The sequence below is a fragment of the Heterocephalus glaber genome, unplaced genomic scaffold (assembly GCF_053883595.1).
Source record: "Heterocephalus glaber isolate CG9 unplaced genomic scaffold, H.glaber_assembly_v1.0 deba00001707, whole genome shotgun sequence".
In the NCBI taxonomy this organism is placed as follows: Eukaryota; Metazoa; Chordata; class Mammalia; order Rodentia; family Bathyergidae; genus Heterocephalus; species Heterocephalus glaber.
The window spans coordinates 1,842,239-1,861,731 of NW_028258427.1; the positions used below are offsets into that span (position 1 = coordinate 1,842,239).

The 19,493-nt window shown below is 34.5% G+C and overlaps 1 protein-coding gene across 4 annotated transcripts in view; it reads left to right on the forward strand.

Moving 5' to 3' along the window:
- The window catches only part of Neto2 (neuropilin and tolloid like 2), a 54,419-nt gene that overhangs the window by 11,825 nt on the left and 23,101 nt on the right, over window positions 1-19,493 (forward strand). The window contains exons 2-6 of one of the 4 annotated variants that reach the window (XM_004873893.4): window positions 6,322-6,378; window positions 8,985-9,125; window positions 9,854-10,102; window positions 15,522-15,566; window positions 15,650-15,777. In XM_004873893.4, the coding sequence (XP_004873950.1) occupies window positions 6,322-6,378; window positions 8,985-9,125; window positions 9,854-10,102; window positions 15,522-15,566; window positions 15,650-15,777 (620 nt within the window). Of the gene's footprint in view, window positions 1-6,321; window positions 6,379-8,966; window positions 9,126-9,853; window positions 10,103-15,521; window positions 15,567-15,649; window positions 15,778-19,493 lie in introns of all 4 variants that reach the window. The other 3 variants (XM_004873894.4, XM_021251468.2, XM_021251467.2) reach the window with 3 other exon arrangements.

Here is a 19,493-nt window from a genome sequence, read left to right on the forward strand (position 1 = left end):
TATACCCCCACCCTCACCAAATCTGGCACTTATTTTGTATTTAGCCTGAAGTAGAGATCTAGTACTTTTTCCAAATAATTAACACATTATCCCAGAGGCATTTATTCCATCTTTTCACCAAGGATTTCAAATACCACATATATCATCATAATACTTGTATATATTTGTTTCTGAGCTTTTTAAATTTACTTTTCTTTCTTCCATTTAATTATCAATAAGGTACTAAAGAATAAGGACCTAACTGCTTGGTTCATTGTCCCCAGAACTGACTTACTACCTGTTATATAATGGGTGCCATGTGTTAGAGATCATCTGTTTCTCCCCATACTTTGCCACATGTTTTTGTTTTGTTTCCAGTACTAGGGATCAAACTCAGGACCTTGTGCTTCCCAGACAGATGCAGCACTACTGAGCTACATCCCCAGTCCTTGCCACATGTTCTTAATTACTGTTGCTTTACAATAGATATGTACTATTTCTGTTTTGTTTTTATTTATTTTATTTGTAAGTTTTCTTGGCCATTAATTAAAAGTCATTAAGATGAGCATGTGAACTAGCACAAAGAATCAACAACTGGGATCTCATCTTATTAAAAAGCTTCTGGGGCCAGGGATTTAGTTCAGTGGTTTCACTGCCTGCTGTGCAAGCGCAAGGACCCAAGTTCGATCCCTGGTACCAAAAAGACAAAAAAAAAAAAAAAGCTTCTGCACAGCGAGAGAAACCAACAGAGCTAAGAGACAACCCACAATGTGGGGAAAAAAATTTTACCAGCTGTTCCTCAGACAAAGGTCTAGTACCTAGAATATATAAAGAACTTAAAAAAATCAGACCTCCCAAATTTAAAGACCCAATCCAAAAATGGACATCTGAAATGAACAGACATTTCTCAAAGAAGTAGAAACAGCAAATAAACATATGAAAAAATGTTCAAATGGTCATTTGAGAGATGCAAATGAAAACAACACTGAGATTCCACCTCACTCCAGAAAGAATGGCTGCTATCAAGAAATCAACCAATAACAAATGCTGGTGGGGTTGTGGGGAAAAAGGAACCCTCGTCCACTGTTGGTGGGAATATAGACTGGTGCAACCACTGTGGAAATCAGTATGGAGATACCTCAGAAAACTAGGATTAGAGATCCCATTTCACCCAGCTATTCCCCTGCTGGGTATCTTCCCCCAAAAATTAAAAGATCCATTCCGCAGTGATATATGACCACCCATATATAGCAGCACAGTTTAATAGCTAAACCTTGGAAAAGCCCAATCACCCATCAACTGGAGAGGGAATAAAGAAGATGTAGTTTTTTTATAAAATGGAGTACTACTCATCCATAAAGATGAGAAACTAGAGACATTTATAGCTAAATGGGTGCACATTGAGGCCATACTTTTAAGTGAAATAAATAGGATACAAGTGTAAATATTGAATAGTTTCTCTGGTGTGAGAAACTGAAAGTGTAAATAAGGACTAAATGTTATAATAGATAATGTGAAATAGGAAGAAAAGGTCCAAAGGGGAAGGGGAAGTAGGAGGGGTAGGGGAAGGGAAAGGAATAAATACGAGAAAAGGAAAAAACTAAATAGGGGTGGAGGGGGTGAAGGGAGGGCAGGGGAATGAGGAAAAAAATAACCAAAATATATCACAAATTTCCAGTGGTGAATGTCATTATATTGTATGCCTAAAATGAACCAATAAACTTCATGAATAAAAAAAAGATGAGCACAAGAAATGTTTTACTAAATCCAAACGAACCCATTAGTCTATTAAAATATCGTTAGATGCATAATTAACTGGGAAGTAAGTTGTTTTACTATCCAGAACATGTTATTTATTCATTTTTTATTCACTTACTTCATTTTATTTATTCATTTAATTACTTTAGTCTTTTAATAGGTATAACTTGCCAAGTAATTCTGGAGTTTTTAGGTTTTGAATAATATAGATAATAGTTTTGTCATTTTCACAATATTTATCACATTGGCCAGAGTTAGCACTAATCAGAAACACTGAAAAGAATAAATGTGACTGAGTTTTTACTGTGCAAAAAGGGTGTTAAAAGGCCTTCTAGGTATATGTCTTCCTGAAAGAGTTAAAGACATCATATTACAGTGATACATGCATACTCATGTTTATAGCAACATAATTCATAATAGCTAAATCTTGGAAACCACCTATATGTTGATCAACAGATGAATGGATACAGAAAATGGGGTATTTATGCACAATAGAGTCTACTCTGCCATAAAGGATAAAGTTGAGTTCATAGAAAAATTGATGCACCTTAAGACCATAATGTTAAGTGAAACAAATCAGACACACAAGCTTAAATATCACATGGTTTCTCTTATATGAGTAACCCAAATTATAAAGAACAAAATAAAAGATAGATAATAGGAATTAGGGAAACACATTTTTTGCTCATGAGAAGGGAACCAATAGATGGAGGGAGGGGAAGGGGATAAAAAAGGATTAATATGTGTTATATATATGTACCAACTCCCCACAAGGAGTATGATCATTATGTCCTGCAAACATGTACTAATAAAAAAATTGAGGAAAAAGGTTAAGGAAGTAGCTCAGTGTGAAGGCATTGGGTTCAATCCCCAGTGCCCACAAAATACTGTAAGCCTAGACAAGACTTTCTTCTTAGAGCTACAAGGGCAATGATCTAGGATAAAAAGTAGTGAAATAGAGGCCAGGGATTTAGCTCAGTGGTTCCGCCACCTGCCTTGCAAGCAGAAGGATCCGAATTCGATCCCTGATACCAAAAAAAAAGTAGTAGAATAAAGTGAATGACTTTGAGGATTTCTGTTTAACACCTTGATTAGCACCTGTCTTTGTTAAGTGACTATAATTCGTATCTATATACAGATTAATATAATGTAAATTAAACTCCAGAGCCAGAAACAAGAGCATAAATGATGGGTCCCACTCCTTTTCAAGCATCAAATCACAGGCAGTTATCTGCATAATCAAATGGTATTCAGGTATGAAGTTTAGAATTTTTAATTTGGTGTTTATTTCTGACTCAAAGAATTAAGTATAGTAAGTACTTGTTTGAGTACATTATCTTTGCATTTAAAATGTAAGATATTTGTTGTATTTGAGAAATTGGTCCTTTTGGTAGAAGAAAGGGTATAGTGGCACATACGTCGGGACTAAAGACTGAACAAAGCTCACAGAACGTTTCATGTACTAAATAATTCCACTGTTTAACATTAATAGAATTTTAGTATCAATTTGATTATAAGTCAAGCAATGTACAAAGATCTTACTGTTCAAATCAGAGAACTGTGTTTAGGTCTATGTAGAATTAGAATGATTAACAGTCACCACTGTATCACGAAAAATTGTGTCAACAAATATTTCTACCCCAAATTACTGGGCAGCTTTGCCCTATTCTTTACATGTTGTTTTTGTAATTCAGTGGTATAGCTCATTTGATTAATTGAATTGTGAATAATTATTTGGGGGGAAAATTGTGATCAGACCTCTAGATAGAAAAAAATATGTAGAATATATATATGTGTGTATATATATATATATATATATATTTTTTTTTTTTTTTTTGTACTGGAGATCCAACTCAGGACCTTGCACTTGCAAGGCAGGCAGCAGCACCACTGAGCTAAATCCCGGCCCCCCCAAATTATGATAGATTTGCTTGACCTTGCAACTTTATTTTCTACCTTATATTCTGTGCAAATTTCATAAATCAGTTCTTTTATACAGACTTTACTGGTCATTATGTATTTTAATTCTTCTGGCACTATTCATCTTTTTGTCAGGTGCTCTCTTGATTTCTGTGTATTGATTTCTTATCCTGTCTGCTGACCTTGTGGTTACTTCCCTTAAAAACTGAATCATAGGGCCAGGGATTTAACTCAGTGGCATAGTGCCTGCCTGGCAAGCCCAAGATCCTGAGTTTGATCCCCAGTACAAAAAAAAACAAAACCGAATCCTAAATGTTAAAACTAGTAAATTAACTATGCATGTGATTCAGGAAGGAAAAACACTAAGTACAAAATTTTGACCAGTTTCTGAACAGAATGCCTTGGGAGATAATGTTCTCTAACAAGATTAAACTGATACAAATGTACTATTATTTGCTGAGTTATCAGTATATAACATTACCTTGGGTTTTCTTTTTTGTCATAAATCTGTTTTTAAAAAGTTTCGAGACACCATTCCTCTAACTCATTTCCAATATGTAGAGTTTGAAGGAAGGAATGTTCCTTTATAATGTGGTATCTTCAAACACTACCAGTAACTGAAGAAAGGGGAAGGGGCAGCTTAGGTTATTGGGAGGAGAGAGCCAAAGATCAGCCAGATATAAGAAATCAAAGATGAAGAGGTTACATAGTTAGATTCTAAAATATGAACTGAATGTCAAGGACTGTATCTTTGTATATTGATAACTTTGGTTAGTAGATACTCAGTATGTGCTGTTGAGTAAGCAGTGATATGATTGCTAGTCACTTAGCAAATTCTTCAATACCTGTTTCCCTCACTCCTAATATAAGTTTCTGGTTGCAGTTGCTTACATCTTTCCCTTTCTACCATCACTGCTCTGCTTCAACACATTTCTGTTTCCTAAATGATCTTACTTCTTTTCTTTGAAAGGTTAGACTCCACACAACCATCAGGATTATTGGTCTCAAACTCACGTATTAATCACTCTCTAATTTAAAAACCTGCAGTAGCTTCTCATTATAATCAAAAGTCCAGAATCTTCAGCATTGCATTCAAGACTTTTTACAGTCTCTAACTTGTTATCCCACCATTCCCTTCCACATGATAGCCATACTATATTACTCAGAGTTCCCTAAAACCTGCTATGGATTAGTGCCATGCCCCTCCCCATATTAAGCTGTTTCTTTTTCCTCTCCTGTAAGCTCCAACTAGAATATGCCTTCTTTTTTCTGAAGTTTTCCTCACTTAGGTCCCTTTCACTCCCAGCAGAAAGAATGGTTCCCTCTTCTGTGTTTCCCATATGCGTTCATTATTCCTTCTGTTAAATCTCTTTTCCACTCGTACTGTAGATTGCCTTTGACAAATGGAATCCTTGTAGGTGCTAATTTGTCCTGATATCATTCACTTAGTAGACTACCTGGCATATACAGTACAATATACAGTACATTTTATTTAATCTTCACAACCAATGAAGTTGCTGCTACACTTGGTACATATCCCAATTTTATAAATAAGTAAAGTTGGCTGAAAAGGCCTCACAGATAGTATAAGACGAAACTTGAACCCCAGCTTAGATTAATCTGTCTCCTAAAGCCCATACTCTTTTTTTCCTTTTTTTCTTTTTTCACTTTTCTTTTTTAGGTACCGGGAATCAAACCCAGGGCCTTGTGCTTGCAGGGCAGGTGCTGCACCGCTGGGCTACATCCCCAGCCCAAGCCCATACTCTAAACCATTTTGCTTCATTTCTCTCTCCACACCTGTGTATCCTCGGTACCTGTTCTTTAGTAGATACTCTGTAAGTGCTTACTGACTGAATGAATATAACTCTAGTTCTCACAGTAGTTTATGGCAAACCCATAGTACAGTTTTCATTGGAACAAAGAGTGTACCATTCATAAAAGTTTTTTTTTTAAAAAAAGTTTAGATCTTCAAAACACATACAAAATTCAGTATATTCATGACTGGGTCATAGCAGTGTTCATCTAGAGTGAAAAAAGCTTCAGTGTACAGGTACAGGTAGCTTTTACAACACACAGATAGCATGGCAATGTAAAGCTGTAAAAGTTTCAGTTGACTTCTAGGAGACCACTGCTCCTCACTTCTGCCTGGATACACTGACAAGTTGGGTAGTCTCTGAACTCTGACTGACACAACACATTGCTGTGCTGGCCAGATGTACATACATTCTGAGATGAAGTGCAATGAGTAGAGGAATTGTTATGCTTAGCAAAAGAAAGGTTGCGTTTGCAAAACAGAAAAAGTGTGAGTTTTTTTGGTTTGAGGGGGGTTGGTACCAGGGATCCAACTCAGGACCTTGCACTTGCAAGGTGCCCCTGAGCTAAATCCCTGGCAGCACAGTGTGTTTTTTAAATCTGTCAGGTTGAAAAATACTTTAAATGCCACATCATGTACTCACACCCATGAATACAGAATCAATTATGTTTCATCTTTAGTTGTCTTTAAGGATCAAATAATATGTCAGAATGTAACATTTAACACTTAAAAGTCATGAGAGTGGATGTTAGAAATAGTGATTTTAGCTGATCTTTCATTCTGTCTGATTTTCCTTACAGACTAAAATATAGTATAGATTGTTCTTTAACATTTTGTTTTTGTTTTTCTAGTGTTGTTAATAACGATACTTGTAGTGGAAGGGATCGCTGTGGCTCAAAAGACCCAAGGTAAAGTACTTACATTGATAACTTCCTGCATGTTCATAACAGTGGGATAGCTTATTTAAGAGAGGATTGCAACTTTTGAATACTATATCCACAATCCTTCTGGGGTGTTGCAGTGACCAAAGGCTTTTATATCAACCTGTCAGCCTCAATTTAACTGGGCTTAGCTGCAGTTACCTAGAGTAAATTGTCAACATAAATTTTACCCTTTAAGTTTAAAAAAATTGGCATTACTGGTAACTCCTACAACACTGGATTATGTCCAAAAATTAAATGAGATTCGTGCTCTATCACAAAAAAGAATTTTAAAAATGTCTTTTCCCAGTGTAAAGAAATGAAGCATTTTTATCAATGTATTATTCAAAGCCCCTTGGTCTTATTCTAATTGTTCTGATTTATGAAAAAAGATTAATGAATGTGAATTTTGAGCCAGATTTTAATGTTAAACTATATTACACTATTTTCACAAAAGTTACATATACAAGTGATAAAAATTAAAGTGTACTAAATAATCAGGAAAAAAATGATTTCCCATCCTAGTCTACTCCCCTATTTAGTCCATGGAAATAACTGCTTTTTGTTGATTCTTTTGATATTGTCATAGGTGTGGTGGCACACACCTGTGAGGGAGGCTGAGGCAGGAGGGTTGTCTTGTGTTCGAGGCCAGCCTGGGCTCCACAGTGAGTTCAGGGCCAGCCTGAACTACATAGTGAGATCCTGTCTCAAGAGAGAGAAAAAAAGATTGTTTTTCCTATCTTTGAATAACATGCTATGCTGGTATTTCTTGACTGTCAGTTTTAGACATTAGATTCTGATTTCTTATGGAATATGAGAACTTAGCTCTTTCATACACCTACTATCCACCCCCATTGACATACAAATGTTCTCTTTGCATTTGCACTACCCTTCTCAGTATAGTTATATCACAATTCGAATTAAATCGGTACAGAGCCACTCATCAGTCTCCATTTTTCCTGTTCTGCATTTTCAGTGATTCCTAGTATTTGGTTATGGCCTTTTTTTTTTTCCCCACCTCTCATTTTGCTCCATGTTCTAGGACGCTTTCTCAAGTTGATATCCTCTAAATGAAATTTAGGAAACTCTCTGTAAAGGATCAAATAATAAGTATTTACATCATTGCAGACCACACACTCTGGAATATCTTCTCAGTTCTTCTGCTGTGGTGTGAAAGTAGCTGTAAATGATATACAAATAATTGTCATGGAAATATCCCAGTAGAACTCTCTGTGCAGCCACAGGTCAGCTTGGCCCAGGACCTGACCTCTGCTCTAACGTGTAATTTTTTAATTTCTTCCACTTTGTGGAAGCACTCTTATTTTCTGAATATGCTTTTTAAAAGAGTATCCTTATTTTATGGATATACTTTTTTGTCCGAGATTAAATGAAATATCTGGAATGTGCTATTACTCGTTTTTAAATGGTTTTTATACATAGTCTGTTTCCTTGGAGTTACTTTATTTGTTTTTGCTTGGATATGTTTTTCATATTATAGTCTTTCCTTAAATGTCTGCTCCTATCTCAAGAGGGACACTGAAAGTTAGTTTTCTGAAGTAGATAATATCTGTTTGCTATGGCCCCACAGTCAAATCGCTTGACACTGGGGAGCCCCTAAGTATGTATTGTTGAGTCTTTCTCAGGGCTAAAAGACTCCCCAGAAAAGCAGCTTTCCATTTCCTGTTTAGAGATTCCCTCACCCCGAGGCCTTTGCCAAATTCAGTAGGAGAGGTTTTGACATATCATTCAGTAATACTCACCATTGTCCCTGTTTTCAGGTTAGTATTTTCACACTCAGCTGTATCTGGTGTCCTCTAGTCCAGTAACCCTATTTTACTTTCTCCAGTTTTCTGATAATAGAGCAGCAGCTGCCTAGGTTTGATGGAGAAGGGAAGGGTATATGAAACCAAATAGGCTATAAACAGGTTTTTAACCAGACTCGTGTGTTTTGTTTTGTTTTGTTTTTAGACTCATGTTTTTTATAAGGCCAGTTTTATGTACAACCCCTCACAATATTTCTAGTAATGGTAGATGTTGCTATTAGATCTACTTCTTTGTACTTATGGATAGATACCTTAAAAAAGAAAATTCCAATCTTGTTTAAGTAGAATTTGACAAAAGAACAGAGCTAAATGTATGTTCAACTATAATCTTTAAAATCCCTCTGTAATCTTTAATCTTATTTAACTTTTGTGTTAAACTAAGTATAGATACCATAATAACCCCACAGATCCTTTTATTTTTATATCAGAATAGAACTTTATTAGATTTTACTGATTTATCAGATTCTCCCATATTTTTGCCCTTGTAAAATATAAGCATTTTATTTCCTAATTCCCTTATAGGAATAACCAACCAACTTGTCCTCTAGCAGTAAGTTTTTCCAGCAAGCAGTTTATAGATTATTTTTTTACTTCTGCTGTACTCAATTTGTTATGCTAATTTTGGCATTGGTTCTAATAAATTTTGTGTGTGTGTGTGTGTGTGTGTGTGTGTGTAATAGAGTGGGCAATTGTTCGGAAAGTTGTGAGGGAAAGAGAAGAATGCTATTCTCTTTTGTAGTAATTATGTTTTAGATGCTGTTTTTTCCCTAGATGGACAAAATATTGGAATCAAGCACATGCCTGCAACTCAGTGTGGCATTTGGGTTCGAACCAGCAATGGAGGTCATTTTGCTTCACCAAATTATCCTGATTCATATCCACCAAACAAGGAATGTATCTACATTTTGGAAGGTATTTGACCACTTAACTTTCTTTCATTGGATGAATTTTTACTTTATTGTAAAACTAACTGCATTTGTAAAATTTCATTTAAAGCAGTTTGAAAATAAACATATATTTTGAATTAAATTCTAATAATACCAAATATTTATAAATATTAACTACATTAACAAAGTGATATTTGAAACTTAATGGAGTTTTGAATCTCTAAAAATAAAATTCAGTTAAGTGCGTCAGTATATATGAGAAACTTCTTTTTTTTTTTTTCTGGTACCAGGGATTGAACTTGGGTCCTTGCGCTTGCGCAGCAGGCGGCAAAACCAGTGAGCTAAATCACCGGCCTGAGAAACTTGTGATAAAGACTTAAAGTTACTAGGATCTCTTACCAGGCTTTATACAAATTTTTGTACACTTTAGTAGCTCTTTTCATTTGTTCTATTTATCTTTTTGTGTATCATGATACATTTTATCTCATGAACTCAGTAAATACTAGCTTTTCAACACTTCAGTTTTAATCAAGTACATTTAATAAATAGTTTATGCCGAAGGAAGGTTATCCTATTTCTACAGAGTAGCATTATTATTAATGTAAAATGTGACATTTATGATGAATAATTCCCATTATGATCCTCATCTATGAAGCATTAACAGAGCAGTAGTTTTGATTTAATCATTGGTGTCAGTATATTGGTATGTTTCTTATTCTTGTTGTCCTAATTTGCTTCCTCTTTTTTTATCAGCTGCTCCACGTCAAAGAATAGAGTTGACCTTCGATGAACATTATTATATAGAACCATCATTTGAATGTCGCTTTGATCACTTGGAAGTTCGAGATGGGCCATTTGGTTTTTCTCCTCTTATAGATCGCTACTGTGGCATGAAAAGCCCCCCATTAATTAGGTCAACAGGGAGATTCATGTGGATTAAGTTTAGTTCTGATGAAGAACTCGAAGGACTGGGATTTCGTGCAAAATATTCATTTATTCCAGGTAAAGAATAAGTTATCTTTTCAGTGGTTGAGCATTTCTGATTTTAGAATCTTAAGGACAGAATAGAGAAAATTTGACAAAGTTAATCAAATCAAGACATTAAAGAAATTATCAAGATCAAAAGGAAATAGTATATGAACAAATAAATAAAAATTGGAAATAGAACTATATCATTTAAATTTTGAGCATATCATGTGATATATTTTCTCAGTTTTAAAATATATTTTACAGCACATACTTAAGGCCAATAACATCAAAATAAGTGTATTTTTAAAAATAATTCAAGGGCCAGGCACGGTGGTACATGCTTGTAATCCCAGCACTCAGGCAGAGGCAAGAGGATCACTGCAAGTTCAAGGGCAACCTAGGTTACATAGTGAGTTCAAGGCCAGCCTGCCCTACAAAGCAAGACCCTATCTCAAAAATCCAAAATAATAATAATAATAATAATTCAAGGTGCGCCAGAATGTAGCTCAGCAGCATAGTGCCTGCCTGGCAAGCAAAAGGCCCTGAGTTCAATTACCCAAACAAAAAAATAATAATAATTCAAGGGCTGGGCATGGTGGTTCACACCTATAATCCCAGCACTCGGGAGTCTGAGGGAGGAGAATCTCAGGCTAGCCCTGAGCTGCATAGTGAGTTCAGGGCCAGTCTGAACTACATAGACCCTGTCCCCCAAAAAAGAAAAAAATCCAATATATTGTCTGGTTTTCACAGTGCCCACAAAAATTATTTTGGCAGGTTTATTTCATTTGGCTGATTGAGGTAACCACTTATTTGAATGAAAATATTGATCAATTGAACAAATACTGCTCTCTATTTAGAGGTAAAAGATCTGGATTTGAGTCCTTTCTCTGCTGCCTAATAGCTATAAGACTTAATCACAGAGTTGTGACTGAGATTTGCCATTGGGACAATGGTAACAGCTACTATTTTAGTAAAATGATTATACTGTTATACTGTATTTGCTAAGACTGAAAAGCCTGGTGACTTAAAACAATAGAAACATATTTTCTCATAGTTCTGGAGGTCAGAAGTCCATATTCCAGTAGGGCCTCACTCACTCTTAGGACTCTAGAAGGGAATCTGTTGTCTCGTCTAGTTTCATATTACTCCAGTCATGGCTTCAGTCTTCACATCTCTTTCTCATCTCAAATCCTTACCAATGACATCTTTTCCCTTCTAATGTAATATTCACTCTTTTTTTTAACTAGGCAGTGATGGCAAACCTATGACACACATGCCGCGGTGGGCTGTTTGTTATCATTGAAAACTCTGAAAGGTTTGCCATCACTGATGTACGGTAATATTCACAAATGTAGACATATTCGGTGGGAAGTTTTTGGCCTACTGCATTATTATACACCTGCCTCCTATACTATTTTACCTTCCTCCTGTTAGTTGTAGGACACTGAGAACTCTCTGAGAACTATAAAACCCTACCCAGTGTAAAGTATAGGTATCCCAAATATAAAAACAAGTTGTCATTACTGTGTCCAAACAGATTACAGACTTAACAAGATAAAAATATTTTGAAAATGGAATAACTATATAATCCTTTTTGCTTTTATTTACTTATAAGAAATTTAATTGAAAAAAATTAAGTCATACCCAAATAAAAAGAAAGTACTGTATTCATAATCTACCGCCCTTTGTATAAAATCAGTGATAGTTTGGTGTTTGTCCCTTCAGGTGTTTTTCTGCTTAGTTTTTACATACACCTTTATTACCTGTTTTTTTACCTGAAAAATACGAGTGACTCTTTATGGAAATTGTGAAGTTTTGGTTCTTGCAGACTTATTAGGGAAGAGGAACGGGAGCTGAGGAGGGAGAGAAAAGGGAGGAAAAGAGGAGTAGTAAGAGGGTGGACTCAGTACATGCATGTATGGAAATGTCACAGTGAAACTCATTTGTGTAGTTAATATAATTGGATAATTTTAAAAATAAAGTTTTTGTGCCAATATTTATCTGCTAAATGCTAGGACATTTTGAAAAAATAAAATTTATCTGATAGATGTAATTTTATACAGCAATTTTAGGTTCAGCAAAATTGCACAAAGTAATCATATGCCTCCTCCTTCCCCTACTGCCATAAATGTGCACCCAAGTAGTACATTTGTCATAATCAGTGAACCAACAGTGAATGACCGTCATTATCACTCAGAGCCCACAGCTTATGTGAGAGTTCACTCTTGATACTGTATGTTCTGTGAATTTTGACAAATGCTTAATGACATGTGTCCTCCATTATACAAAACTTATACAACAGTTCCATTGCCCTAAATTTCCCCTGTGCTCATCCTGTTCATTCCTCAGTCCCTCCCCCTAAACCATTGGCAGCCACTGATGTCTTTATGTCTACATAGTTTTACCCTTTTCCAGAATGTAAGGTATAATTGGAATCATACAGTGTTCAGCCTTTTCAGGTTTGTTTCATTCACTTAAACCCATGTACGTGTAAGATTCTTTCATATCTTTCAGGGTTTTAAAAAATGTTTTATTTTTATTAGTACATGTTTGTAGTACATAATGAGTACACTCATCATAGTCCTCCATGTCCTTTTGTGACTTGACAGTTCATTTTTTAAGCACTGAAAACACTTAATTATCTGAATGTAACACAGTTTGTTTTTCTGTTCTATTGAAGGATATTTTGGTTGCTTCCAGGTTTTAGCAATTATGAGTAAGGCTGCTCATAAACATCTGTGCAGGGTTTTGTAAGGATGAAATTAACTGATTTGGGTAAATGCTGTTACATTTTACACCATGGATGAACTTGAGATATGCTCAGTAAAATTGGTAGAAATGAAAGGACAAATATTGTATGGGTCCATTTAGATAGGTGTTAAATTCACAGAAACAAAGCAGAATGGTAGTTACTGGGTCACCTAGAGGAAGAGAGGAATAAGAGGAATAAGGAAGTAGTCATTAATGGGTACAGACTTTCAGTTTGGGATTTTTTTTTTTTTTTGGTACCAGAGATCGAACTCGGGACCTTGCATTTGCGAGGCAGGCGCCGGAACCACTGAGCTAAATCCCCGGCCCAGGATTTGTTTTTAAGTGCTGGAAATAGTGGTGATGGTTGTATAACATTTTGAAACCCACTGACCTGTACACTTAAAAATGGTTAACATGGCCCATTTTGTGTGTCATTTCTCAAAACTAAAAAGAAGTAGCTAGTAACTTCTTTTTTCCCAATGGCAAGGAAAAGAAAAATGACTATGTGATAACACAAGATATTCTTCCCTGTAAACTAGTTCACAGAAGTTTGAGAACCAATAGTTTATATTAAAATAACTGATGTGATAAAATTGGTCAGTTATTTGACTTTTATTAACTAAATCAATTAACTGAATTGATGCTTTTTTGTGTCCTAAAGACACTATTACAAAATCTTACACAAGTTAAATCTTTACAAGTAAGTTTAGACTGTTTGAAAGAAAAAGACAACAAAAACGGTGCTCTTTTTTGGGGGCGGGGGTCGTTGTACGGGGAATGAAACTCAGAACCTCACACTTGCCAGGCAGGCACTGTGCCGCTGAACTAAATCCCCAGCCCTGTTCTTGTTTGAATAATATTTTAATTTTTAATAATATTTAATTTTTAAAAATCAGCCAACCTCAAAGATTCTTACTTTGACCAAAAGTAGTAGCTCCTTTTCAAACTCTTAGTTGTATATATTATGAGATTCAAACTCTCAGTTGTATATATTATGAGAGAAACTTTATGATGGTTAGGTAGTTAAAATACAGACAAGTTATAAAATCTTAGGATTTCTAGACTTTTACCTTTTATTTATACTTGATAGTGCTTCAGAATTTCTATATATATATATATATATATATATATATAGTATTTAATTTTATCCTAGTAGTGTCAGCAGGATTATGTAATATCCTTTTATCTAGGTGAGGAAACGTAGTAAGAGAAGAAGTGATTGTCTTTTACAGTGACAAACCCAAGACTAGATTCCGGTTCTCTAGGGAACTTTTTCTGCTCTGTTATGTAGCCTTTGTAATGTACTGAGGATTCTGCAGAGTGATTGCTAAATGAAAAAAAAACACTTTGTGTTAAAATAAATAGGTAAGCATAATTATCTGCTGTTACTTAAAGTCATGTTTATAGAATAAATTTTATCTAGAGAATGATACATTAGGAAAAAACCAATTGATGGTGAAAAGTTAGTAACTGGGATAATTAGGGCAATTTTATTAGTGCAATAATAATAATATCTTGAAATTCTTGCCTATGTATGGAAAAAATCTGATTAATTTTCCAGATAGCTAGTATGACCCCCACCCCCCATGCCATTTAGGATTTAAATCTTTTTGACATTTCTCTGCAAAAGAGTTATCCCCTTTTAGAAAAGAGAAGTTTAAGTTTAAAAAGGATAGTATCTGAGATGTATTCTAAATTTAGTAATTTATTTCCATTTTCCCAATTTGTAATTTGATAACTTTATAAAGTATATCAAGTTAAAGACAGTTTTAACAAGAACAGAGCATACTGTTACATACAGTAAACTGTGTGAAATAAGTTTTCTAGACTAAGGATTCTGAGGCATTTGAGACTACCCAGCAGTTTTTTCATTCTGGCAATTTGGTATATTCAGGTTCTATCTGAACTTTGAAATAAATTTTTTAAGACACCCATGTTTATAACTTTTAAAAACTTACTTTTATTGTGGTAAAATTTATATCACATAAGATTTACCTTTTAACCACTTTTAAGAATCTAATTCAGTATTATTAAGTGCATTCACAATGTTTGGCAACCATCACCACTACCCACGTAAGCAAAAAAAAAAAAATTGTTAGTATACGTTTCACCTGATTGCATACTTTGTGGGTAGTTAGCTCACGTATGTGACACATCTTAATTCTTTTTACTTCCCCATCCCCATTTCTTGGTCCCCTTCCCATGTGCAAAAGATACATCTCCCTGTTTCCTGTTTTTTATTATTTTATTTATTTATACTTTGGGTTTCTCATATAAGAGAAACCAGGCCATATTTAAGCTTGTGTGTCTGACTTATTTAATTTAACATTATGGTTTCAAGGTTTAAACAAAAACTTTAAAAGACAAATATTAATATGATTCAGCAAAAAGAAATTTCACTTCTTTATAAAGCTGAATAATCCACTGTTGCATAAGACCACATTTTATCTAACTGTTCATCTCTTAGTGGACTAGCTACTATTTTTGATAGTTGATAGCATAAATTTGGTATTAGGAAGTATAAACATTATCATTACATAAATGTTGATCCTATAAGCAAGTTCATACTTGACTAGTGACATGTAATCTACATCTATAAAAAGCTTTTTTTACATTGCTGTTAAATGAAGCTTTGACATATCTTAAAATGTTAAGCCTTAAGATATCTGTGCCAATGACTGTCTTCTTTTTTCTGTTACAGATCCAGACTTTACTTACCTAGGAGGTATTTTAAATCCTATCCCAGGTTTAGTATATTACCTCTTTTTCCCCGTGGCATTTTTGATCAGTTTTATTTTCCTTTGAACATCATTCATTTATTCTTTCTAGATTGCCAGTTTGAGCTTTCAGGAGCTGATGGAATAGTGCGTTCTAGTCAGGTAGAACAAGAAGAGAAAACAAAACCAGGCCAAGCAGTTGATTGCATTTGGACAATTAAAGCTACACCAAAAGCTAAGGTATTGCTATGTATTGAGTCATTTCAAAGAACATAATACAACATGGCTTGTATAATTGTTATTTTTTGTTTCATGGCAATATTTATTGAATATATAAATTAAGATTATAGCTTAAAAATTAGCCAGGTACAATGGAATATTCCCATAATCTCAGTTACTTGGTGGAAGCAGAGGCAGTAGGATCATGAGTTCTAGGTCAGCCTGGGCAATGCAGTCTAACAAATAAAAAAGGCTCCTTAAAACCAAGTCATGTCTTCTTGAAGGTCACAAAGTTGGTTATAACAGTGCAAAACATAAACACATTGACAGGATACAAAATCAACATTAAAAAGTCAATAGTTTTTCTGTGTACCAATAATGAACTAGCTGAAAAGGAAATCAAGAAACAGTTCTGCTTACAGTGGCTTCAAAAGATATAAATATGTTAAGCCTGCCTCTGTGTTCTTACTGTTCAGCATGTAGAGCTGCTGACTATATTGAGCTTTTATTGGAAAGTACTACAGAGAAACATTTTTAAATCATTATGACAGATTGAGATTGGTTGCTATTTTTTGCTTTTAATTTATATTTCTAGGAATATCAACAGTTAAAAATTTGTTTTAATGTGTATAAGGGCTGATTGACAAATACAGTGAATGTTTAAATTTTTTAAAACTTAGTGCAGTGAAAGACACATTGCCAAGTACAATGGGATAAGCATGTTTGAAGTGAAGGGAAATATTTTGAGGAGGATTATTTAAACATTCATTATATTTTTTGGTCATCCCACATGTGTTTGTGAAGAGAAAGAGAAAAGAAGAGAGAATGTACTTAAAGGAATCATGAAAAATCAGGTTTATGGTTGTGGTAATATGATAGATTAGATAACCACAAATCCCACCAGGTTAACAAGCACTTAGAAACATTGAGTAAAATATAACAAGTATCCTTATAAAAGCATATGTAAGCTCCAAAAAAGTGGGTAATTCTTATGTACAACAAATGAAGAAAGATAATTATAAATTAGAGCAATAAGCTGAAATTGATATTACAAATGCCCCTAGTTAATTTCAATAGCCTGTTAATGCCCAGGTGTAAACATACCAGAAGCTTGGATACCCACACTGAGGTAAAAAAAAGAAAAAAGGCTAGGGCTCATAAGACTTCCTTAAATAAAGCCATAGTCATCAAAAAGAATTTGATTGACATGAATGGGTAAATTAGGAAAAAAATTACACTAACACATGTCACTGATAAGGAAACATGTTTTTCTGGGTTTGTTCCCTGGGTGGGGGTGGAGGTGAACTGGGGTTTCCTCTAACACTGTATATACCTAGGAACTTGCTTTTGGATTTGGGATATGAATTTATATTTCATGTTCAATCTGGGAACCACTAAGCCCAAAAATTAACAAAATGGTCATAAACTCATAAAACCTTTGAGGCACTTAACAAAAATAAACCCAAAATGACCCATGAGGCTTCAGGTTTAGCACTGATAAATCACCACTGAAAAACCTCAGAATCCAAATTAGAAAACATCTGTGCTCACAGTCCACCCATCAGGTAAGAGCAGACCAACGGGAAGAAGTTTCTTCGTCCTCTAAGAACTTAAATGTATTAATTATCTTGCAAGAAACAAAAAGGTGAGAAAGAAAATGACCAGATTTTTAAAATAATCAAATGGATCTATAAATAAAACATACTGCTATTAAAAGATCTCAAGAAGTCTGATGTGGTGGCACACGACTGTAATCCCAGCCTTCTGGGAGATTGAAGCAGGAGAGTTGAAAGTTTAAGCCCAGGTAAATTGCTGGAAGAGATTTGGATCTGAGGAATTTTGAAGTTGTCATTATTTGTCCATAATTCAAGTGGAGATAAAAGAATTGTGGCAGGACAGGAAAAAAAGGGCTTTGTTGAAGACAGCCTCATTAAGGTCACCTTGATGAATATTGAAGGAATTACATGTGAAATTCCTTAAGTACAACTCTATTTAATTTTTGCCCCACTCCAAAAAAAAAGTTTTAACCCGGCCTGGGGAACTTAATGACTTAAGACCTTGTCTCAAAAATATTTTTTCAAGTGCTGGGATGTATCTCAGTCCAAAGGCCTCAGGTTTAACTGCCATTAATCCCCTCAAAAAATGATTAATACCAGAACTATTAATGGCAAAATAGAAGCCCAAAGACAATAGGATAATATCTTCAAAGTGTTGACCAAAAAAATGACTGGTGACCTTAACTTATCACATCATTAATTATCAATGAATCAATCACTTAATCACATAATTATCAATTAATTTTTAACTTAATTTTTTATATATTTATATAATTTGTAAATAATAAAGTTATATAATTATATCACTTTATAGAAAATGTGTGTCATATACAAAATTATACTCTCGAAAAGCTGTGTAGTTTAGAGAAAAGAGCCCTCAACTTTAGAGCCAGTAGTTCTTATTCTGTCTCTACTTACTAGCTACCTGGGAAGATAACTTAACTTCTGAACCTTAATTTCATTATCTAGAAGTAAATTTATATAATTGTTACAATTTCATGATCTGTAAACTGATATTTTCCTTGCTTACCTCACAAGGTTGTTGTGAGGATCAGATGAAGTCATGTACATAAAAAAACATTTAATAAAATGTGCAGTACAGACCAAAAAGTCATACAGATTGAAAAGGAAAAAAATAAAAGCTTTTTATGTGATGTGATTGATTGTTTATATTTAAAATTTCCAAAAATCTACCTAAAAATGCTCCTGGAACAAATAAGTATTTAGCAAGGATACAAGATCAACAATTTATTGTATCAGTGTATACCTGCAGTACCCACTGGAGTTCAAAATTAAGAAAACGGTACCATTTAAAAAATCACTCCCCATTAAAAAGTATACATATCATCTGTAAACTGAAAATGTGTGGAACCCTGATGGAAAAATCCAAAGACCAATCCAAATGAGAAGATGCACCAGGCATGTGTTTTGATGGTCTCTGCAATACTAAATTTCATTTCTTCCAAAGTGGATCTATATAGTTGAAGACAATTCCATCAAAATCTCTGTTATATTTTTGTAAACATTATGAAACTAATTTAGAACTTAATGTATAGACAAGAGTTATAAAACCCAAAATAATTTTAAAAAAGAATAAAGGTAGAAGACCGATCCCTTGATTTCAAGATTTACTATGAAGCTTCAGTAATCAAGACAGTGGTATTGACAAGAGGACAGACACAGATCAGTGGAAAAGAAAAAAGAACCCAGAGATGAGATTTGTGCAGTATGGTTAATTGGTTTTAACAAATAAAAGACAGCTCAATAGGGAAAGGACAGTCTTCAACAGATAGGAATGGAGCAATTTTATATCCACATGGGAAAATTTAAAAAGAACCTTCACCTATATGTAATACCTTATACAAAAATTGAAGCAGATCATGAACAAAAATGTAAAATTATAAAGTATTTGGTAGAAAATAAAGTTTTCTCTGTGAAAGATGCCAGAAAGCCAAACTCAAGAATACAAACACAGCCCAGTGTTGTGGTGATGTGGTGCTGGTGGTTTGTGGGTGGGTGAGTGGACAAGTTGGTTGGTTGGTTGGTTGGTTGGTTTTGCAGTACTGGAGAGCAGCCCCAAGGGCTCATACATGCTACGCAAGTGCTCTTGTCACTGAACTACATTCCCAGCCCCAGTGGCTAAATGAGCAAACACTGATTTTGTCTAAGACATTTAGAGAA